General features: G+C 45.5%; 1 protein-coding gene across 2 annotated transcripts in view; it reads right to left on the reverse strand.

Moving 5' to 3' along the window:
• Window positions 1–24156, reverse strand: part of KANK4 (KN motif and ankyrin repeat domains 4) — a 90962-nt gene that overhangs the window by 42571 nt on the left and 24235 nt on the right. For both annotated transcript variants that reach the window (XM_025395711.1, XM_025395721.1), the window contains exon 2: window positions 5225–5311. In XM_025395711.1, coding sequence (XP_025251496.1) covers window positions 5225–5240 — 16 coding nt within the window. In that variant the 5' untranslated portion in view covers window positions 5241–5311. The remainder of the gene's footprint in view (window positions 1–5224; window positions 5312–24156) is intronic.

Here is a 24156-nt window from a genome sequence, read left to right on the forward strand (position 1 = left end):
CATTAGTGGAGAGTACAGAGGTTCAGAATACAGATTCTGGAGCCTGGTCTAGATCTCTGCTGTATGACCTTGGAGAAGTTACTTAGCCTTCCTATGTCTCATCATCTGTAAAGTGGGAATAATAACAGGTAAAATAAGATTATTGTGAGGACAGTTGGGTGCGGTGGCTCACGCCTGTAATCTCAGCTCCTTGGAAGGCCGAGGTGGGTGGATCACTTGAGGTCAGGAGTTTGAGACCAGCCTGGCCAACATGGTGAAACCCCATCTCTACTAAAAATACAAAAAGTTAGCTGGGCGTGGTGGCAGGTGCCTCTAATCCCAGCTACTCAGGAGGCTGAGGCAGGAGAATCGCTTGAACCCGGGAGGTGAAGGTTGCAGTGAGCCGAGATTGCACCATTGTACTCCAGCTTAGGCAACAATAGCAAAATTCTATCTCAAAAAAAAAAAAAGATTATTGTGAGGACTAGTTAATTAATAATAAAGTACTTGGGACGATGCCTCACACATGATAAACATTCAGTTTATCTTTGTGGAATCCCAAAATATAGACAATGGAAGCCCCATAATGGAAACTGACTTATGTGACTCACTGCTGGTCTCCACAAACATGTTGTGACTGGTTGATTGCTTGCTTTTAAGGGTAGTAGGCCCTAGGTTAAAATTATAAAATAGCTGTGATTCAATTCACTTACCTCAACCACCCATTTATTGAGCACCTATGTGCTAAGCTAGATCCTAAGGACACCAAGATGAATCAGGTTCAGCCTCTGCCTTCAAAGGGTTTATGGTGAGGCAGGAGAGACACGAACACACACAATGCAGTGAGATAAGGAGAGTAACAGATGCATGCTCATGGTACAGGCTTCTTCCCTGACTTATTTTTCTAGTTTCTGCAGAATTATTTTTTTTTTGGACTTGAAGACCAATTTTTCCTAGGTAGGAGAGGGAGGCCTTTACACAAAAGTGATGTACAACTGGGTGATAAATGAATAAATAGGGACTTGCCAGGAGAACAAGGGAGTAAAAGACATTGTAGCAATTTATCTTCAAGATGACCACCACCAATTCCTACCCCGTTTGGACAAGCAAGCTAATTTTATATTTAAAGGTAGAGTCTACCTTTCCAGGCCTTTGAATCTGGGCTGGCCTGTGACTGCTTTAACCAAAAGAATATGGCTGATGCTCAGAGATCTTGAAGGCTAGGTCATAAGAAGCCCCATAGCTTCCACCTGGCTCTCTTAGAATGCACACTCATTGGGAAGCCAGCTGCCATGTAAGAAGTCCACCTTCCCCGAGACTGCCATGTTGCGAGGAAGCTCAAACAGCCCCACAGAAAGGTCAAGTGGAGAGAGGTAAGGAAATGCCCAGCCAGCCCCAAGCAGTTCCAGTCATCCTAGCCCAGATGCCATGCATGAGTAAAAAAGTCTTCAGCCATCATCTGACTTCAACTACAGGAGGGACCCCAAGTGAGAATTACTGAACTGAGCCTGTGTTAATAATAAATTACTGTATTAAGCCACCAAGTTTTGGGATGACTTGTTATGCAGCAATAGATAGCCAAGACAGAAAATCTAGCTCTCCACAGAGAATGTGCAAAGGGATGGAGGGTGAAATCACACAGTATTTCAAAGTTCTATAAATGCAGCTGATATGGCCAGTACTTAAAACGTGGTAGAGAAAGATAAAATTGGAAAGGACAGCAACAGCCAGATCATGGAGCAACTTGTATGCACGTGAACAAGTTTTGACTTTACGCTTTAGGTGATGGGAATCACCGAAGGGTTTTAAACAAGGGAGTGACTTGGTTGAATGTGATTTCAAAAAGAGCATCTTGCCAAGGATTAACAGAAAGGCAAATCAGAGGCTCCAAGATCAGCTGGGAGGCTGCTGACATGACTAAGGTGAGAGGAGCTCAAGGTAATGGAGGGAAAGGGATAGGTTTAAAAAAGTTGCAAATGGTGGCATTTCCTGGGGCACATTTTCCTTCCTTCCTCCCTCCCTCCCTCTCTCTCTCTTTCTTTCTCTTTCTCTCTTTCTCTCTCTTTTTCTTTCTCTCTTTCTTTTCTTTCTTTCTTACAGAATTTCGCTCTTGTTGCCCAGGCTGGAGTGCAATGGTGCAGTCTTGGCTCATTGCAACCTCCGCCTTCCAGGTTCAAGTGATTCTCCTGCCTCAGCCTCCCGAGTAGCTGGGATTACAGGTGCCTGCCACCACACCTGGCTTTTTTTTTTTTTTGGTATTTTTAGTAGAAACGAGGTTTCACCATGTTGGCCAGGCTGGTCTTGAACTCCTGACCTCAGGTGATCCGCCTGCCTCAGCCTCCCAAAGTGCTGGGATTACAGGCATGAGCCACCATGCCCAGCCGACTCACACAATTTTTTAAACCAACTTGCTCCCCGACCTTCCCGTACCCCCACAAAGAAACACAGTGGCAATTTTAGTAAATGAGAACAATATTTTGTATTGCTCTCCATTAGTTTTCCAAGTTGCACTGGCTATACTCTTAGACCTACTGGTCTGCTCAACAGCCCCCCGGATTACAAGGACAGGCCAAACAGAGAAGAGATATTTATCGAAAGTTAAGTAGAGAGCAGATTTATGACCTAGAAGGCAAAGAGCTCTCCTAAAGGAGAGGCTGCATTATTTATCTGCTTATTGCCTCAATTCACTAGAAATGCACCGATTTGCCCAACGGCTTCTGGGCACAGATCCAGAGCACAAATACAATCATAGCATCAAATAAGAAACAGCAGATTTAAAGGCAGAATCTTCCACAAGGGAGAGGAGGGCAAGTGAGGTTGAGCAGCTACCAAGGATGACAGGTTTAATAGCAGGTTTAATAGGTGCTTTCCTAAGCTAGCACACACACACACACACACACACACACACACATAGTGATCCATCATGTTGCCCTGCCTGCCACCTGCCACTCTGCATTCCTTCTCTTTCTCCCAGCACAAGAGGAATGCTGGGCTTTGATGAGGGAGCTTGAGCTGATAGGCTGAGAGACTGCCCTCACAAGCAGCTCTGCTCCTGTTCATTCTACCTGGTGGCAGGTATGCGGGAGCTCAGAATTCCAGGCACTGGGCCAGGGTGGGAATCAGTTAGGAGGACCTGACTCTGCTCAAAATGAAATTCAGATGAAATAAACCAGCACATGGCCAACCTGGCTGGATTTGAATCCTGGCTGTCATCTCCCACTTGTGTGATTCTGGGCAAATTATTTCATTTCCCTCTGCCTCAATTTCTCCATTTGTAAAGTGGAGATAACAACGCCTAACTTACAGAGTTGTTGTCATTATTAGCATGAATGCACTAGAGAACACAGCCCAGAGTAGACACTCACTGAAGGACCCTAACGGCAAGGGTGGGCAGGCTCTGAATGCGGCAGAGGAGGATTCACTGAGCATGTGCTGTCTCCCTACAGCTCAAGAGGGAATGAGTCAAGTCCAAGAAAATATTTCTGGAGAAAGTGGGAAAATGAGTCTGGGGAGAAGAAAAAAGAAAGATAGAGGAGGCTCAGAGCTACCTGGAATTCCCTATGGAGTCTTGCTTAAGAGTGCAACAGATCACTAGACCCTTATATAGGACCTACAAACACAGTCAGCTTCAGAGTTACACACAGACAGGAGAAAAGGGGACTTGAAGGGGACAAGGTAAGGAGGGAGAACCACAGTAATTATCTGAAGGGACAAGTGAAGTAAAGTGAACCAACTAGAGGCGTTTAAAGTGTGAACCAACTAGAGGCGTTTAAAGCGTTTAAAGAGAAGTTCAAAAGCCTATATTCAGTCTCTGAAGTAAATGGGAAAAACAGAAACTACAGAGAAAGTGGCTGAAAATAAAGCCATAAAGAAGGGGAGTAAAACGAAACTCTTCCAAAGACCAAGACAGGGAAGGAAGCCTTCCCCTCTGGGAAGGCTTGTCCCTGTTCTGGGAGGCCCATGGCTGAAAGGAGGGAGCCTTTCTTGAGCTCATATGAGCGATCACGTGGACAGCAGACCTCCCCAGTGTGCTGAGAAGGGACTTAGAGGCAGCTGGGCTGACAGGCCCCTGGGGCTTTTGAGGGAATGAGTGGGTGTTCGGTGGGACCACTGCCACGGATGTACTGAAAAGGCAGCTCTCTGGGGAGAAAGGCAACTACTGAAATATTGAAATATATGGGAACTGCATTTGGAAGAAGAGGCAGGGCGGGAGCTGATGTCAGGTCCCTAAGTCCTGCACTGGTGAAGGCCCATGTGATTCAAGGGTAATTAGAGGCTCTCTGTTTCCTGATATTTGGTGATCTAGAAAAAAAATTCATTAGAAGTCAGGAGATTGGGGTCTAGACTGTGGCCTTCTGCAAGTTTCCTGGGGATGGGAAGAGGGGAACATTCCGACATTCATTATGCTAGGTAGCTGTTACTCGACAACTTTCCATGCATTATGTAATTTAGTTCTTTACTAACCCTATGAAATAGTATTAATACCTGTTTATAGACAAGGTGTGGTCAACTGTTTGCAAAGATAGTCACAGTAATATCCGACCCTTGGGGTACTCCCCTACCACACTGACACTAGATGTGGCCTTATGACTGTGTTGGGCAGTGGGTCAACAGCAATATGACATATGCAGAGATTGGAATATTATCTGCACATTGGAGTCAGTCTGTTCTTGTGTTGTGCTTCAACTCTTCTGCCACCATGTGAACAAGCCCTAGCCAACCTCCTGGATGATGAGAGACACATGGCCAAGTCACTACTGATATCCCAGATATGTGAGTGTGGCCATTCTAAGTCATCCAGCCCCAGCCAAGTCACCCAGAAGCCCATGGACATGTGAATGAACCCAGAAAAGATCAGCCATGCCAGCCCAGACCAGAATAATGGCCCTGCTAACCCACAGAATCTTTTGAGAAATAATTAATGTCTTTAAGTCACTAAATTGTTGGGCTGTTTATTACACAGCAAAGCTAACTGATACATGTGAGGATTAAGGATCAAAGACATTAAATGACTTGTAGAATCACTTAGGTATGAATGGAGGCTCTTTCACCATATTGTGCCTCTTTCCTTGGCTAGGGCTGGAGATACACAAAATCTGAAATACATGCTTAAGCCTACCAGCACTGCCTGTTTGGGGGTTTCTCCTGTAAGCCTTTCCTAGGCTATTTCCAGGATTTGTGGCAACAATTCTTTCCCAGCCCAAGTGCTTATCTTAAAACAGGCCCTACAAAGCAGCCTGCCTACCATCTGTCTTCTCCATCTTTGGAGCGCTGACCCTCAGTGTCTCAGGCACTCTTCATCAGATGAGTCTGTAAAACTTGTTGGAGAGTTCTGAAAGAAAGGAGGATACAGAATTGGTGAGTCTCATTAGAGTTTGAATAAGTATTGGGGAAACATAGCACTAAAGAAAGTAACACCCATCCCTGCCTTTCTCCCAGGGTGCCCATGACCTCACAGTCTTCCAAGGAGGAAGATTAAAAACCTGTACACATTTCTACAGTCCAATTCTGAATGTTTCTTCATGGAATATTAGCAATAGTTGAAATGAAAAGAAGTGGAAGTATTTGGTCCAGCCGCCGTCTTGCTTGGCAGATGAGGAAACTGAGGCTGAGGAGTTAATTGCTCTAAGGTGTCTCAGAATATTCGTGAAGGTGCTAGTATCAGACCTAGGCTTCTGATACCAGCACAGGGCGCTTTCCGTAATCTCTAGAGTTGAAATCTACCTGTCCCCATCCTGGGAAGAGACTTATAATCCACTTTGTGAGAAAGCTGGAATCAGAGTACCTATAAATGATGTGTGACATGTCAATCAAACAGAAGATAGAGATGAGATAATTGCAAGTACTGACAGGGAGCTGATACTTAGAGGTGATTTCTAACCATGGGCAGAACAAGGGGAAGTTCAGCCTGGGTGGCCCGAAGACATGGGTAACTATTCAAGCAGAATATTGCCCTGGCTCTGAATTAGTGTGCCTTGAGGTTTGACCATAAATTCTCCCCAAAGTTTTAATCCATTTCCGGGACTCTTTCTTCAAATGGTAAACATCCTAGCTCCTGCCCCCATTACAATAAATCACCCAGGAAATTGGCTTTTTATGATTCTAACTCCACATCCATCAGAATAACGAATTATCTGTGACACCACAGCAGTGGAAGCAGGGTTGTTTTAGGAATTCCAATGTACTTGACAATGAACTCCAGACCAGGAAAGTGAACCAGTGATGAGGGAAGGATTGGGAGAAACTGAGAGTGAAAGAAAAGGATGATGGGTGGCCCCCAGAAATCAAGGATGGAAAAAAGGGGACAAAAAGTAACTCGAGAAGAGGGCTGGAAAACATGAGGCCTGTCAAATAAGAGAGAAATGCCGAAGTTTGCCACCAGAAAGTTTAGCAGCACTTCTTCCTGCGAGCGCTGCTTCTGCCTCATCTCCTCCAGCCCATTTGCCAAGCAGCTGCCAGAGAGGCCTTGCTCTATCCAGGTGGATGGAGCCCCAAAGGGCAGGCATGTGTTCTAGAAGCAGAGACACTCATTGCAGAAGGATTGACACACTGAGTACTTTGCTTACCTCTGAGGCAGCAAGCAGTGCAGCAGCACATCCTGGTTTGTTGAAAACTGAGAGCTAGAGAAGTTAGCGACAAGGAAGCTGAGAGTGTAGGTGGTCTTGCAGAGGCTGAGAGTGGCCACCAAGGAGGCAGACGGTGGAGAGGTGTGGAAGGTTCTAACCTGGGGTGAGGCAGGCTTGCCCTTGTTATAAAGAGAAAGCTCCCAGGCAGAGAATACCACTGCCTCTCTCACCACCCCAGCTCTGCAGCCTCCAGCAGGTGATGCTGGCATGCAGGAGGCAGTGGCAGGTGAAGCCCTGCAGAAGAAGAGACTGAGGTGGCAAACCCTAAGCTTGGCCCTTCATCTCCACCATCGCAGCCTCTCCTGCTCCTGCTCCCCTCTCCCTCCCACCCCTGTAACATTACTAAGCAACAGGCAGAGCTGGGAGTACTTGACATTCATGAATTATCTCATGCAATCTTTACACCATCACCCAAAGAGGATTATTATTATTCCCATTTTCCAGGGAGGGAGACTGAGGCTGAGAGAGTTGACAGGGCTGATCCACGTCACTTAACAAGCAAGTGTTACAGCAGGATCTGCCCTCAAGTCTAGCCAACTCCAAGCCTGGGTTGGGAACAAAAGTGATTTGTAAACCTTTGTCCACCCTGTAAGTCAGCCCAGTTCCCTGACACTATGACTGATCCTAGCTCCCCTTGTGAGGGGAAATGCTTCTGACTGGTGCTTCTCTGCCTCTCCCACAGTACACAGAAAAAGCCTCTGGGCTTAGGGGAGAACTGCTCTCTTGTAAAGCCTCCTGGGCCAAACGAGAGCTCTGCTTCTCCAAGGCTGGAGAGCTCCTACTGCAGAGAAGGGGGCCACCTGGGTCCAGCTGAACTTTTGGCTACACAAACTCTCACCATCAGCCCAGGGACTTTTCAATCACACACTTAGCCTTTGGTTAGAATTAGGAATTCAGCCCGTCGTGTATCAGATCATATGACTTTAAAGAATTATTCAGCACACATTAGGTCAAATTTCATTAAAAATAACTCTGTAGAGACCTCTAAGATTTCTCTTAGACTTGGATTTCACTAAAATTAATCATTTCAAGGCTACAGAAATGAAGTGGAGCTAACACTCAACTCTCAAAGGAGGGGGCTCGGCAACTTTTACTCTAAAGGGCTCATAATACAGGAAGGAAGGAGAGATCTGTCATGTGCACAAGTCACCACTTCCAGCCCCGACTCCCACCCCCAGCCTTCTCCACTTTCCTCTGTGGTCCTCACAACAGACATCGTGGAGTTTAGCTAAGGGAGTTTCCTTCCCATGGGCAGATGCTCAATGTAGTTAGGTTAGGTAAAAATAACTGCCACATCAACACATGCATACTACCTTGTTCGCAATAAAACAGAATATGAAAATAGCTTTATGGGACACAGTTCCCCTTTAAAACGGAATTTTGCAACTCTCTGGAGCATTTAAAGCTTTGACATAAAGCCATTTCGTTTGATCTCAGCTCACTGCAATCTCCGCCTCCTAGGTTCAAGCCATTCTCCTGCCTCAGCCTCCTGAGTAACTGGGATTACAGTCACAAGCTACCATGCCCGGCTAATTTTTGTATTTTTAGTAGAGATGGGCTTTCGCTATGTTGGCCAGGCTGGTCTTGAACTCCTGACCTCAGGTGATTCACCCACCTTGGCCTCCCAAAGTGCTGGGATTACAGGGGTGAGCCACTGCACCCGACCATAAAGCCATTTCTTACCCATTCTGTTAAGTTGTATCCCCAGTGTTCAGAACCTTTAAATACCTGGTGTTATTATGTTACTTTCCGTTTGTTTTTGTCCTATGCCAGGGTGGAGGATCCAGAGTTAGGGCCCAACCTCTCTCCACAGCTCATCATATTCCAGATATTTTGGGCATACACAGCTTGCTTTCTCTCTAGCTGTTCTCCCCTACTAATCTGTAAGCTTGTGAAGATCAGAATTCTTGCACATCTCGTTCCCGTGTCACCCTCAACTCCTTATGTCTAACTCATGGCAGACACTCAGTCCATGGTTCCCAAATGAACAAAATAATAGGAGCAAAATTATCTGTCTTCAAAGGGAACCCATGGACAGAAACTAACAGGAGCTAAGCGCTTACACTGGGAATCAGCTACTGAGTATAATTTCTCATTTCACCCTCATACAAGCAATCCTAGGAAACAGGAACATGTCCAAGTTACAAACGAGGAAACTAAGGCACAAAGAGTCCATGTGGCCAATCCAAAGTTACCCAGTTAATTAGGAGCAGGATAGCTTGTGTGACTCCATCATTCCACAGTTCCTTTCCAAGCCTATGGGGCAAGGGGGGGCGATAAGGAAGTGAAGACCAAGGCTGACCATTCAAAATCCAGCAAAGAAGCAGTCACTTGGCAGACAGCGATGATAGTCCACGTGCAGCTACCAGGCCAGACTGGAAACCGTTCCAGCCGGATCCACCCTCAGTGCCCAGGAGCACGGGTTTCCCCAGGTCAGCCCAACTCCCGTGGCATTTATCCGCACCCTCTCCTCTCCACGCTTACTCCTTTTACGATGCCATTTTCAAGCTCATTTCTAACCTCAAATCCAAATATAAAGAGACCATCCCTTACTTAGTCTTGAAACAAACCTGGTTCTGTACTTTTGTTCTCTTCAAACCTCTTTTTATTCTGCAATAATAAAAATGTGGTATTTCATCCCAGAGCAGGCTGCATGCCAAAATAAATAGCACCTTGGATTTCCTTGAAAAGACAGCTTGGCTCAAGTCTCAGCCTCACTGCCATGAGAATTCTTGGAGAATTCAACCTTACAAAGTCAAGTATTTATCAAGGTAGTTCACCAGACAGCAACCCTGCCAATCTCTGCATGACCCCTTGCAAAGACAAAGCACCGTTTCCAAAAGAGAAAAAAAAAAAATCACCCATACCTCGGACTGATCATGCCAAGATGATGAGAGCTTCCCGTTTCCCCATCCCAGGACCCCAGCCTTTCAAGTGTAAATATTCCCTGTGCCAAGAAGCAGGAGGCATCTGACCACTGCTTCTAAACATTGAGAGGGCCGAAGCCTGGACACCAGGGGAGGTGAGAAGCACTGAGAAAGATTCTGCCAACCGAGTTCTCCAGCGGGCTCACTTCCTGCCGACCCGGGAAACAAAGAGATAACTCCTGCTCAACAAATGACACATTAACACAATCTCATTAACTCCATTCCCACATTTTTTGCAAGTGTCTGTCATTTTCGCCTGCATTGCAGCAGCTGAATCTGGAGCTTCACGAAGAAGAGAAAACAGTCGGGAGGAACACTGTGCCCACATTACCTTCCCTTGCATCCTCCCGCTGCATAGCCCACAGCAGGGAGGACTCGTCTCCTTCCCAGAAAGCCAGGTTTGGGCTGCAGGGCCGGAGCTGATAGCTGGTGCCTTCAGCACAGCCGCGAATGTTTTGCAGCTGTTAAAGGACTTCGTCAGGTGATCCGTGACCTTGCTGGAAAAGCAAATACTGACTTCCTTTTTGCTCTCGGGAATAGGTGAGTGGGATCAGAAAGGAATTCACTGCTCAATAAGCCAAGACTGGATCTTGCAGAAAGAGGAAGAACTCTCACATCCTTCAACTGGAAAGTTAGTTCCCAGAGCTGCCATCGCTTCGGAGGAACACATCTAAAGACATCCAAACAACACACAATCTTCCTTCTTGACATCTAAAGACATCCAAACAACATACAATCTTGCTTCTTGACTCCTCCGAATCTGGCAGCTCATCTGAGCAGCTATAATTAATTATGAGCTCCTTCTTCCTCCCTGCAGCTGATGTGGCTCATTAATGAATTTGTTCCTAATGAGGACGTAGCCTTCTTAGAGTTGAAACCCTTCAGTAGTGCATCACTTTCTTCCTGGCTCTGCTTTAGAAACATCCTTCCCTACCCTCTCCTGGGGTCCCAGGACCACATGAAGCCTCTGATCATTAAACAAACGGAAGTCTGTCGGGGCAGAGCCGAGACAGAAACAATGACCAGTAAATTCCTGGGGCTGGACCGGCAGCTCCTTATTCCTACTGCTCTACCAATCTGCTGCCCTAGAGCACCAAAACACACCCAATTCTGGCAGGAAGGAAAAAGCAAGGAAGTACCTGCTGTGACGACCAAATTACTGTTCAGTGGATCCAGCTCGAGGCAGGGTTTCTAACTGCAGCGCAGACCAGAGACTCTGAGAGGCAGGGTGCAGGAGCCAGGGAGCAGGCAAGAGCAAGGTTTCAGAGTGTCCCGGGCAAGCACAGTGGAGGATCTTCCTACAGCCCAAAGCTGCTGCAGTTCTTAGGAGCAGAGACAGGTGTGAGGTGCAGGCACCAGACTCCACGCTCTCCAAACCCTGTGCTGCTCCCGGACCTGAAGGAGCGGGGGTGGTCCAGGACAGACCAGGAAAGCGTCTGGGTTCCTTTATGCAGACTCAGTAAAAGGATTAGAGGGACCTTGTTCCTTCACCTCTTGGTGCTCTAACCAAGTGAGGCTGTGCTGGGAAATGAAGCCTCACAGTAAGACACATCAGATGCAGCCCTGACCTTCACTGACACTGACTGTCTGGATGTGCCTTCCAAGACAGAGCAGGTTCCTGTCTAACCCATGCTGAAATTGATGCTGGCAAGGAGTGTCACCCTGAAACACTGCCTGCATCGAGCCTGGTGCACTTGCAAAGCACTTTCCGTCCTGTGTCCCATTTATCCTTGCATCAGTGCTTGAAGCAGCCAGACCAGGGACGAAACTCCCCATTGTAAAGGTGAAGAAAATGAGAGACAGTCTAAGTGGTTTCCCTTGGGTCATCCAGGAGCAAAGAGTCCTGGGGTAAAGTTCTGTGTTCTTCCCATTGCCCTGGATCAAGTTCCTTACTTTTCTTGGAAGATTCTAGAGACTCTTGCTCAAGATGGAGGTTAGGAGACTTTGCAAAGCACACAGGGTGACGTGGTGGTAGGCAAGTCTATGGAATACCAACATTACTTTTCTCAGCTGGTAAAAGTATTTTTCCAGTTAACTGAGTACGCAGACCCATCATCAGAATAAAAAAGAATCCAAAGTATACCTTGAACTCTAAGGGTATTGAAAAATATACTGCGGAGCAAGCTGCTTCTCTGATACACTTCAAATGATCATTGACCATCCTTCTAAACTGGCCAGAGAACAGCTGGAGACACACAGCATTTCTCTAAGATGCAGGCGGAAGAAAAGCCCTCCATGTTTCCAGGTCCGACGCCTTTCCAGCCACCCGCCCTTCCCCTCTGGTCTATCTATGTGAGCAAGATAAGCACTCTCTTTGCCTCTCCCGGGATAAATTCTTCCTTATCCAGGACAGGGAGGTGAGATGTTTTCCTCCAGAGCAATGCCTTGCCTGCAAGACCCCACGTTCTACCTGGGATGCTGTTCACTTTCTCTGCCTGTCCAGTTCCTCCACTCAGACATCCCCAAGTGCAGTGACCATCCTTCCAGCTGCCACTGTCCCTGTCTGCCTGCTACTGCAGCGTGTGGCATCATATTCTAATTGCTGCTTCTGCATCTGTCTCCTGGCCAGCATCACAGGCTGACTGCTCTGTAAAGTTTGTGAACTGAACTTATCTACAATCCCTGCAGCTCTGAACGTAGGCGACCTCTTCGGCCACTTTCTTACATGTCAAGGGAGCACTCTGCTATTCCCACAGCCTCCAGGCCTCTTATCAGATTTTAAAAGACTACAGAATGAGGGAAGGTAATATGGGTTGAGTATCTTTTATCCGAAATGCTCAAGACCAGAAGTTTTTTGGATTTTGAATTGTTCTGGATTTTGGAATATTTGCGTATACATAATAAGATATCTTGGGAATGGGACCCAAATCTAAAAAGGAAATTTATCCGTTTCATCTATGCCATATCACAGCATCTCAAGGTAATTTTAAACATAAAATTTGAAATAATTTTGTGCATGCAACAAAGTTTTGACTGCACTTTGACTGTGACCTGTCATAAGAGGTCTAGTATGGAATTTCCTACTCCTGGTGTCACGTCAGTGCTCAAAAAATTTCAGATTTTGAGGCATTTTAGATTTTGGATTTTCAAGTTAGTTCTACCTATAGTAGTCCCTGCAACAGTGCCACCAATCAGCTTGGATCTGATGTCACACATACACACACACACACACACACACACACACACACAAAAGACGCACCCATCCACACATCCACACTCCCTCATCACATTCCCTTGACTTATCCAGACCTCCTCCTTCTGGGGAAAGGCTTGCATGTTTTGTACCCTCCAAAATCTCATGTTGAAATGTGACTTCCAATGTTTGAAGTGAGCCTAGTGGGAGGTGTTTGGGTCATGAGCTGGATGCTTTTTATTTTATTTTATTTTAGATGGAGTCGCCCAGACTGGAGTGCAGTGGCACGGTATCAGCTTACTGCAACCTCCACCTCTCAGGTTCAAATGATTCTCCTGCCTCAGCCTCCTGAGTAGCAGGGACTACAGGCATGCCTGGCTAATTTTTGCATTTTTAATAGAAATGGGGTTTTGCCACGTTGGCCAGGGTGGTCTCAAACTCCTGACCTCAGGAGATCTGCAGGTGGATCCTTCATGAATGGCTTGGTGCCCTCCCCATGGTAATGAGTTCTCACTCTCAGTCTTTTCCCTGTTTGCTTTCCACCATGATTGGAAGCTTCCTGAGGCTTCACCAGAAGCAGATGCCAGCACTATGCATCTTGCACAGCCTGAAGAACTGTGAGCCAAAATAAACCTCTTTTCTTTATAAATTCCCCAAGTCTCAGGTATTTCTTTGTAACGATGCAAAATGGACTAACACAGGCTCAGTTCTTGGGCTTAGCATGAGGTGCTGGGACAGGCACTGTGCCCACTGTCTATGTCTCTAAGGGGAGAAGAAATTCTTCTGTCTTGATAACTTACCCAGGACACTCATTTGAACTCATGGTCAAGTAGGGAGGTGAGCAGAACAGGGAATGTTATCCTCTATTCTCCAAATGAGGAAACAACCTGTTACCAAGGTTACAGAGCTAAAAAAAGAGAAAAAGAAAAAAAGGGCAAAGCCTCAACTCAAACCCATATAGTCTGTCTCCCAGGCCAATACTCTTTCTGCTAAACCACACATTCTGAACCAGGCATGCAGGCGAATTCAGAGGACACACAAATAGCAGGACACAAGCTTCAATGCTGGTGCTGTCCAGGCACACGGTGGCCTCACCTTGAGGGAAGGTCTTCGTGAGAAGCCACAGCCACTTTCTCTAGAGGAGTCTGTGCTTTTTTGGGGGGAATTCTCCCCATGGTTTTGCCATGTCTGGGATACCAGCATCCCCGCCTCAGACATATGTCTTAAGACCAGCAGCCAGCTTCATGCTCCCACCAAGCCACACAGACCATCTCCTGAACCAAACACGTTTATCCACAAGAACTTTCCTGACAAGAATCACGGGACTGGAGGGAAGTTTGGCTCCTTTTGCAATTTAGAAATGCTCAACCTCTATGGCCCAGGTCCTTTCTGCCCCATGATGGAAAAAAAGATGAACTGTCCAAGTCCAGCAAGATGGGGGCTAGGCCAGAGGGGAAAAGAGGTTCAGCTATCTGAAGAATGTGCCTTTTATCTAAGCAATCCCTTAGGCTTTTGCGCTTTACTGAGAAAGGTCAGCGCTTTGGTGGGCTGTGTGATTGCACAGGGCTGAGAAGGGCACGCTTGTTAGGTATTCACACACTCAAATAGAGCCTCTCTGAGCAGACTGGTCACAGCCACAGTCATTCCCACAGTATGCAACTTAAATAGGCAGAGAAAGAAATTATGCATGTGAGACCTGTGGGTGCAGCCATCCAGGAGGGAAATCAGCTATTCTAAAGATTGACTCTACAAAGCAGATGTAATTTTCTGAGGGAAGAAACCAGGTCAGTTGTAGGGAGAGAGGAGGCTGCACTAACCAATGAAAAATGCTCCTTGGAGGGAAAAAAGGCGTTAGATTTGCAGGGAAAAGACCTCCACTCTGCATCTCTTTTTTTCATTTAGACGCTTCCAAAATGCTCTTGGCCCTTGACTTAAACATACTGTAAAATCCAACTGCCAACTGCCAAATAAGAAAGCGGCATGAGCAGACAATTCATCAAAGAAGAAATACAAATGGTTAATATTTGAGAAATGTATAACCTCACGAATTAATAATAAAAAAGATGTCAGATAAATCTTGACATGCCATACCCTACAATGAGCCAGGGACTCTGGTCCAATCCAAACAGTATCCTATTCCCAAAAAAGCTCTGCCAAGCTTGTCCAACCTACCTTATTTTGTTGTTGTTGTTCTGTTTTGTTTTGTTTTAGGCTTTTAGCGCCTGAAGCCATGGGTTTTAGTTTCTGTCTCTAGTGATAAGCGGAAAAGAGGGATGAGGAAAGGTCTTTACTGGCCTAACCAGAAACAGAAACTAAGAACCTGTGACTGCATTCTCTCCCTTGGACACCCCTGCGTACTGTTACTTCTATTGTCCAAAGTCAAAGCAGAGGCCTAAAGCAGTTGCCCAGGTATCGAGACCATCAGAGCCAAGATTCGCATCCATGTTTTTCTGATGCTAATATGCTGCTCTTAACCATGGTACAACAGACTCTTATGAGTTAGAAAAACGTTTTCTCAAAGAAAGAGCCTCAGTGTTGATGAGGAGGGGACATGCCCTCCCCAGAAGATTGCAGCAGAGTGGGGGCAGCTGCAGCCAAGAGAGGACCTTCAGGCCGTGGCAATGCCTCCAAGCACACCACGAATATCTACCTGTACACTGCCTGCATATCCAATGGCACTGTCCAGTTTGTGCATGTGCATAGGGGAATCCAAAATCCAATACAGCAAAATACAATGGTAAAGAGAAGAAGACCAAAGAAGGTCATAGTCACATGTGATTTCTTTCCTTGGTGGTCTAGGAATCATAACTATTATGATGTATCCTTGGAAAATAGAAAATAAATTATTTGGGGGGGAAAGAGATGGGTAGTCAACACAATTCTGCCACCTGGCTACTGCAATTTTCATGTTCACCTATTTTGCATATTTAACATAATTGAAGGGCAAGTTCTATAGTAGATTTATAGCCTGGCTTATAGCCTGAAATCCCAGCTCTGCCACTGACTGACTGTATAACCTTGCTCAAATTACTCAACCTCCTTGTGCCTCAGTTGCCTTGCTTGTGAAATAGGACTAGTAGTATTTCCTATAAGTCATGGAGCTGTCAGGAAGATTAAATAGGATGACAATATATGCAAAGCACTTGGAACAGAGTCCAGTACATAGTCCTGTTCAATGAGTAAATACATTAGTTATTTTTAATATAATAGTAGAAATTCAATTATAAATTCAATTACAAATCCAATTTTGTATTCAAAATTCTATTATATAACCATTTTTAAAAGTATAGTTTTACCTGCTTTGTAATGATTACTGTAAATGGCTATACAAACCTTCATTGACTTACACCTTATTTTCCAAACCCCTCCCTAGAGGAGGTCATGCCACCTCCTGTTTAATTCTCCCTTCAATGCTACCACAGCAGCCAGCCTGACAGACGGTCCTCACTCGGGTCTCCTGGGAAGACCCCATTTCCAGGTGGCTGGATCTCAGCTGCACGGGCTTTGAGGTAAGACAGGCCAGGTTCAAATCCTGGCTGCGTGACCCTGAGCAAATGTCCTTATTCAAAAAGAGCACAGCTCAGTACACCGTGTGAAGACCGCAGGGGATGAGGTATGCAAAGTGCTTGTGCGGGTGCCCAGGATATAATAAACACTCAATACATTTGGCTACGATTACTTTTTAAAACCGCAATGTAAAGCAAGGAAAGGGCAAGGATCATGTTTGTTTTCTTTCTCACCCCATTTTTAACACTTACAATGATGGGAACTCAATAAAAATGTGTTGAATCAAATACATAAATGGATGGATAGATGGGTGGATGGATCAGAGACTGTCAAAGCTGGAAAGGATTTTTTTTTTTTTTTATTGAGACAGAGTCTCGCTCTGTCACCCAGGCTGGAGTGCAGTGGTGCGATCTCGGCTCACTGCAAGCTCCGCCTCCTGGGTTCACACCATTCTCCTGCCTCAGTCTCCCGAGTAGCTGGGACTACAGGCACCTGCCACCACGCCCGGCTAATTTTTTTTTTTTTTTTTTGTATTTTTAGTAGAGACGGGGTTTCACTGTGTTAGCCAAGATGGTCTCGATCTCCTGACCTCGTGATCCACCTGTCTCAGCCTCCCAGAGTGCTGGGATCACAGGCNTTTTTTTTTTTTTTATTGAGACAGAGTCTCGCTCTGTCACCCAGGCTGGAGTGCAGTGGTGCGATCTCGGCTCACTGCAAGCTCCGCCTCCTGGGTTCACACCATTCTCCTGCCTCAGTCTCCCGAGTAGCTGGGACTACAGGCACCTGCCACCACGCCCGGCTAATTTTTTTTTTTTTTTTTTTTTGTATTTTTAGTAGAGACGGGGTTTCACTGTGTTAGCCAAGATGGTCTCGATCTCCTGACCTCGTGATCCACCTGTCTCAGCCTCCCAGAGTGCTGGGATCACAGGCGTCAGCACCGTGCCCGGCCGGAAAGGATTTTTTTAAACAACTTTATTGAAATATAATCTACATACCACATAATTTACCCATATAAATTGTACTATCCAATAGTTGTAGAATATTTAGGGTTGAACAAACATCACCACAATCTAATTTTTTAAAATTGTGGTAAAATATACATGACACAATATTTATTATTTTAACCACTGAATGTATAATTTAGTGACATTAAATGCATTCACAGTGTTGTGTAACCATCATCATTATCACTATCAAATTTTTTTTGGTGTGTGAGACAGAGTCTCACTCTGTTGCCCAGGCTGGAGTGCCACAGTGTGATCTCAGCTCATTGGAACCTCTGCTTCCTGGGTTCAAGCAATTCTCATGCCTCAGCCTCCTGAGTAGCTGAGATTACAGGCATGTGCCACCATGCCTAGCTAATTTTTTGTATATTTCGTAGACACGAGGTTTCACCAAGTTGGCCGGGCTGGTCTCGAACTCCTGACCTCAAGTGATCTGCCCACCTCAGCCTCCCAAAGTGCTGGGATTACAGGTGTGAGCCACTGCACCAGGCCAATCATCATGATCTATACCCAAAATTTTTTCATTATCTCCAACCTGAACTCTGTACCCATTAAATAATAACTCCCCATTCTCTCCCACCCCCCGCCCCTGCTAACTCCTTTTCTACTTTCTAGCCCTATGAATCTGCCTATTCTAGGTATCTCATACAAGTGGAGTCATCTAATATTTGTCCTTCTGGATCTGGCTTATTTCACTTATATATTAAACATTCTTTCAAGTTGTAGCATATATCAAAATTTCCTCCATTTTTAAGGCTGATTAATATTCCATTGTCTGTAGATGCCACATTTTGTTTATCCATTCATCCATGATGGCACAGGGTCACTTCCACCTTTTGGCTATTGTGAATAATGCTACCATGGGTCTTGGTGTACCAATATCTATTCTAGTCCCTGCTTTCAGTTCTCTTGGATATATACCAAGGAGTGGAATTGCTGGGTCATACCATAATTCTATGTTTAACTTTTTGAGAAACCACCAAACTGTTTCCCACAGCGGTTGCACTGTTTTACATTCCCACCAGCGATGCATGAGGGTTCCTATTTATTTATTTATTTATTTATTTATTTATTTATTTATTTGAGATGGAGTCTCACTCTGTTGCCCAGGCTGGAGTGCAGTGGCTCAATCTCAGCTCACTGCAACCTCCGCCTCCTGGGTTTGAGTGATTCTCCCACCTCAGCCTCCTCAGTAGCTGAGACTACAGGCACGTGCTACCATGCCCAGCTAATTTTTCTATTTTTTGGTAAATATGGGGTTTCATCATGTTGGCCAGCCTGGTCTCGAACTCCTGACCTCAAGTGATCTGCCCACCTCGGCCTCCCAAAGTGCTAGGATTACGGGCAAGAGCCACCATGCCTGGCCATTCCAATCTCTCCATGGTCTCACCAACACCTGGTTTATGTTTGTTTGCTTTAAATTATAGCTATCCTGGTAGGTGTAGTAGGTATGAATTGGTATCTCACTGTGGCTTTGATTTGCATTTCCCTAATGACTAATTGTGTTGACTATCTTTTTCATGTGCTTATTGGTTTTTGTATATCTTCTTTGGAGAAATGTCTATTCAAGTTCTTTACCCATTTTTGAATTGGCTTGTTTGTTTGTTTGTTGTTGTTGTGTTGTGCAAGTTCTTCACATATTTAGGATATTAACCTCTTATCAGACATACGATTTGCAAAAAATTTCTTCTTGATATATTTTGCAATAATCTTGTATATGGTATAAGATAAGCTTCCAGCTTCATTCTTTTGTATAATTTAACTAATTAATTAATTTTTTTAGATAGGATCTCACTCTGTTGCCCAGGCTGGAGTGCAGTGGTGCAATCATAGCTCACCACAGGCTCAAACTCCTGGGCTCTGCAATTCTCTCACCTCAGTCTTCTGAGTAGCTGGCACTACAGGTGCGTACCACCATGTCCACCTAACTTTTTTTTGGTTATTGAGACAGAGTCTCTCCCTGTCATCTAGGCTGGAGTGCAATGGTGTGATCTCGGCTCACTGCAACCTCCACCTCCCGGAATCAAGTGATCTCCTGCCTCAACCTCCCAAGTAGCTGGGATTATAGGTGTGTACCACCACGCCTGGCTAATCTTGTATTTTTAGTAGAGATGGGATTTCACTATGTCAGTCAGGCTGGTCTGGAACTCCTGACCTCAAGTGATTCACCCACCCTGGCCTCCCAAAGTGCTGGGATTACAGGCATGAGCCACCATGCCCAGCCCCACCTAATTTTTAAATTTTTGTAGAGATGGGGGCTTGCTATGTTGCCCAGGCTGGTTTCAAACTCCAGACCTCAAGCAATCCTCCCACCTTGGCTTCTCAAAGTGCTGGGATTATAGGCGTGAGCTATCATACCCAGACAACTTTATTTTTTGTGTGTGTGAATATTCAGTTTTCCCACCACCATTTGTTGAAAAGATCACCATCTATTTTCAGAACATTTCACCACCCCAAAAAGAAATGCCCTACTCATTAGCAGTTATTCCCTATTCCCTTCACTCCACTTCCCATTCCCTCCCACGCCCTGGAAACCATGAATTTACTTTCTGTCTGTATAGATTTGCCAATTACGGACATTGCCTATAAACGGAATCATATAACACTGTGATCTTTTGTGACTAGCTTCTTTCACTTAACATGATGTTTTCAAGGTTCACAAGAGCTAAAAAGGATTTTTTCAGGTCACCTAATCTAACCCTGTTTTCAATATCACACAGTACCTTGGTAATAGAATCCATACAAGGGTCCGTTCTGTGTTTTCTTCCTTAATAACCATGACCCTAGAAACATGTCAACACACAGGAGGAATGGCAAGTTCTCACTGCACAAGAACTGCACTGTAAGCCTCTCCTTCAAAGTTTTATGTCTGGCCTTACATGGTGCCACTTGACTAGACCACTATTTCCCCATATTACCTATTGTTCAAATCCTACCCTTTCCTCTCACCAGACCCCACCTCCCCCAGGAAGCCATCTGGAGAGCCTATTTGGGTATACTTCTCTATTTTCTGAAATCCTATAGTAAATAATTACTCTTTAATCCATGAGAGGCCACATGGGATTAGGAATCCAATTTCTAACTATAAAAGCCTTCCTCCAGTTGAGAATGACAAATCTCTACTTTAATGGGAGGTGAACACTGAAAGGCTTCAGAAATCTCAGTTTGATATATCTGGACATGTTTTGGATCACCTCTTCTACACAAGGAAATCAGCTGATCACTGATTTGTCAGCCTGCTGGACAGAGTAGTGGCAAAAGTCAGCTTTGGAATCCAACAGACCGGGGTTCAAATGCTGCTTTTCCTATATATTGAGACCTCAGGCAAGTTAACTAACTTGTCTCATGGTCCCTATCTTGTCCTGCCATCCACCTTTGTCGCTGGATAATTGCCTAATGCTTCTTGCTGGACTGAAAGCTCCCTGATGGCAAGAATCAAGCTTTCTTCTTCTGGGTCTTTCACAGTTCCCAGAGATCTCTTAATAGGGCCCTAGAAATGCCCCTGCTATTATGGGTCTCAATTCTTTCTGTGTGTGTGTGTGTGAGAGAGACAAAGTGTCGCTCTGTTGCCCAGGCTGGAGTGCAATGGCACAATCTCGGCTCACTGTAACCTCTGCCTCCCAGGTTCAAGCGATTCTCCTGCCTCAGCCTCCTAAGTAGCTGGGATTACAGGCATGCATCACCACACCCTGCTAATTTTGTTTCGTATTTTTAGTAAAGATGGGGTTTTGGCATGTTGGCCAGGCTGGTCTCGAACTCCTGACCTCAGATGATCTACCTGCCTCGGCTTCCCAAAGTGCTGGGATTACAGGTGTGAGCCACCATGTCCGGCCTCAATTCTTTGAATCTACAATTCTCAAAGCAGAGTCCCTGGCCCAGTGATAGAGAGTAAGGGTTTCTAAAAGAATAAAAAATGCATCAAAAATATGTATATTCTCTTCAGTTCTTACAGGCAAGTGTATTACATGGGAATTCATTTTTATAAGGAACTAGGAACATAATATGTGAGTTATTGAGGGTTAATAAACCTTGGCATTAATAAAATTAGTGCGTTAGAAGAGTTTACTGAGAATATTCATTTTCTATTCTGTAAAGAAGGGTGACCATTATCCATCACCAAACAATACAGCAAAACTCCTGTGTATGCACCCAGGCTAAGAGCTGGAATTCCAATTCTCAGGAAGGGCGTTTTGTTATTAGTGCAGAAGACATTTGTTGTGTGCTTTTTTTCAGCTACCCAGCACTTTGTGAACACCCTTCCTATGCTTGGTTATTTCCTTCTCAGAAGACCCACCTCCCCAAGATTGAAACTGGAATTTACAGCAATTGATTATGGGGAGATGGCAGAGTGATGTTCAGCTACTTCATATCCCTTAATAAATTCCTCTTCTATTATAGACAAGCCTGCTAGAGCAGGTTCTGGTGTTTGCAACCATGACCCTTGGTGGCTGCAATACAGCGTCGGCACTCTCTTGGTTTTAAACTGCTTCTATTCTGTTAATTTACATTACTTACAAAATTACTTTTAGGAGTTTCTGTTGATTGTTGTGCTGAGTATTTGCTGCATTACCACTTTGGTTAGTTTTCTCTTCTCCTTTAATCCTTTGTTACTACCAAATTCTATCCCACTGCAAAGTGGGAGTGAAGGGACTCAGTGGGCCACAAAGTCTTTTGCTCCCCTGAATTGGGCCACAGTCCAAAGGGCTTGGAAACCACAACTCGGAGTAAATGTTTCCTAGGAATTCAGCTTCACTTCCTCCCTCCTGGGTCACTTCAGTGAAAGCATCTCAAGGGGAGGCACAGATACTCCACAGGGGGGCACCCCTGCACCCACCCTCTCTGGGCAGCTCCCATCCCAGCAGCATCATCGCTGGTCAGAATTCAGCAGATGCCTCTGCAGGTATCAGCTGGGCGCCACAGCTCGAGTTGCAGGTGCAGACAGTTTAGAGCTTGCGTGGGCTGTGGCAAATGCCTTCTGGGTTGGGAGGAAGGTTTTTGTTGGCTCAAATACGCACAGCCTGCACATTCAGGAAAATCAGTTTAAACCAAACTGAGGCTAAGTGATCCCCAGACACCTGGGTGGAGAAAGCGATGTTTCCAGAATTTTCGGGCAGGAAAGCTGTTATTATTTCGCCATGCCCCACCTAGCCCTCTGGCAAGTTCAGTCTGACAAGAAGCGGACATGTGTGATGTGGGTCCAACAAAGATGGTGACCACCCAGCCTCGGCAGCATGCCAGCCAGAGGAAGGGCAGGTATCATCAGAGATGAACCAGAAAGACTCGAGGAGAGAAGAGGAGCACCAGGAACTTCTGTCAACTTCAACTTTCCCTTGAAAGAGGTGGGATTCCTTCAGTGTACCATCTGGTAATACAAAGGAAGGTTATATATTGTTGTGGCCTGGATTTTGTTTTGCTTTAATGTGGGCAAAGTTACTAAGAAAAGGTGTTGCCAAAATTGACATCCCAGGTTTATATCACCCCATGGAGCAGCTCAAAGGTGTCACAGAATGGTTGGGCATTTGGAGCATAGCATAGGCAGACTTTTATTGGTGACTCTGCTCATATCTTTTCTTTTTTTTTTTGAGATGGAGTTTTGCTCCGTCACCCAGGCTGCAGTGCAGTGACACCATCTTGGCTCACTGCAACCTTCACCTCCCAGGTTCAAGCTATTCTCCTGCCTCAGCCTCCCAAGTAGCTACAGGGACTATAGGCGCTCGCCACCACACCCAGCTAATGTTTTGTATTTTTAGTAGAGACAGGGTTTCGCCATGTTGCCCAGGCTGGTCTCAGGCAATCCTGGCTGGTGTCCTGAACTCAGGCAACCCACCTGTCTTGGCCTCCCATAGTGCTGGGATTACAGGAGTGAGCCACTGCACCTGGCCTTGCTCACATGGGCTTTCAGCCAGATTATGGGCTCTTTCAAGTCAAGGTTTCCCTTTTGTGCTCCTGGGTATCCTTTATGGCACCAGTCCAGGGCCCTGCAGGTGGTAATCCACTGTTATCTACTGTTGGGAACCAGTCCACTGATTATCTACTGTCGGGAGAAGAGAAATATAAAACAGGGTCTTGGACAACATTTGCATCCATACCACCCCATACAGCAGGGCCAAGGTCAGAGTCTGCTTTTGAGACTCCTAACCCAGTGCTTTCCTTTACAGATTTCATGTACTGGTCCTCAGTGTGACATTGGAGGACATGAAATTGATGGTTTCTTTAAAAACAATGTGGCCGGTGTCCCTAGTTTAAATGTGGAATAATGGAGTTTTTATTGTGGTAAAGTGTGCCAGAGAACTGCTCATACTTCTGTTGGTGATCTTTGCTTGCTGCCTCTGGCTACAGGGAAAGTATAACGCATAACAATAAAAATAGTTGCCAACATCAATTAAGTACTGACTCTGTCCTGGGTAAGTCCTTGACCCATCCTTACTCAGCGCCTGGGACAGCATGGGCATGTCTCCCCTGTAAACCAGAAAAAGATGCTGCCTCATGGCCCAGCCTGAGTTCAGGGCTGTGTTCAAAGAATCAGCAGTTAAGTAGAAAAAAGTTAATTGGAAGCAATCCAAACCTTCACTGCAGTCTCTAGAGAAAATACCAAAAGGGAAGTGCATTCTTAGCACAAAGCAAAAGTCTTAAATTTTTTCTTTCCCATCTCTGCTGTTCTAGGTGTCTATTTCCAGCAGAGCAACTGCCCCAGCAGCAGTGTGTCCCCAACATCCGTATGCGAATCCTCCCACCTGGTTCTTCACTCCCGCACCTCCCTCGCCTCTGGCATCTACTCATCCCTCCTCTGCCAGCCTCTCTCTGGCCTCTTCATTGGGAATTCCAATATTGGCTCCATTTGTCCACAGCTTTTTCATCACTGAATGACCTCAATCTGCATAATAATGGAGGGAGAACAGCCAAGCAGGCTCTGCCAGAAGTGTCCTTATGAGGAAATTACTTAGAAGGCTCCAAAAGCACAGACTTTTGTTTTTGTTTTT

This window comes from Theropithecus gelada, chromosome 1 (assembly GCF_003255815.1).
Source record: "Theropithecus gelada isolate Dixy chromosome 1, Tgel_1.0, whole genome shotgun sequence".
In the NCBI taxonomy this organism is placed as follows: domain Eukaryota; kingdom Metazoa; phylum Chordata; class Mammalia; order Primates; family Cercopithecidae; genus Theropithecus; species Theropithecus gelada.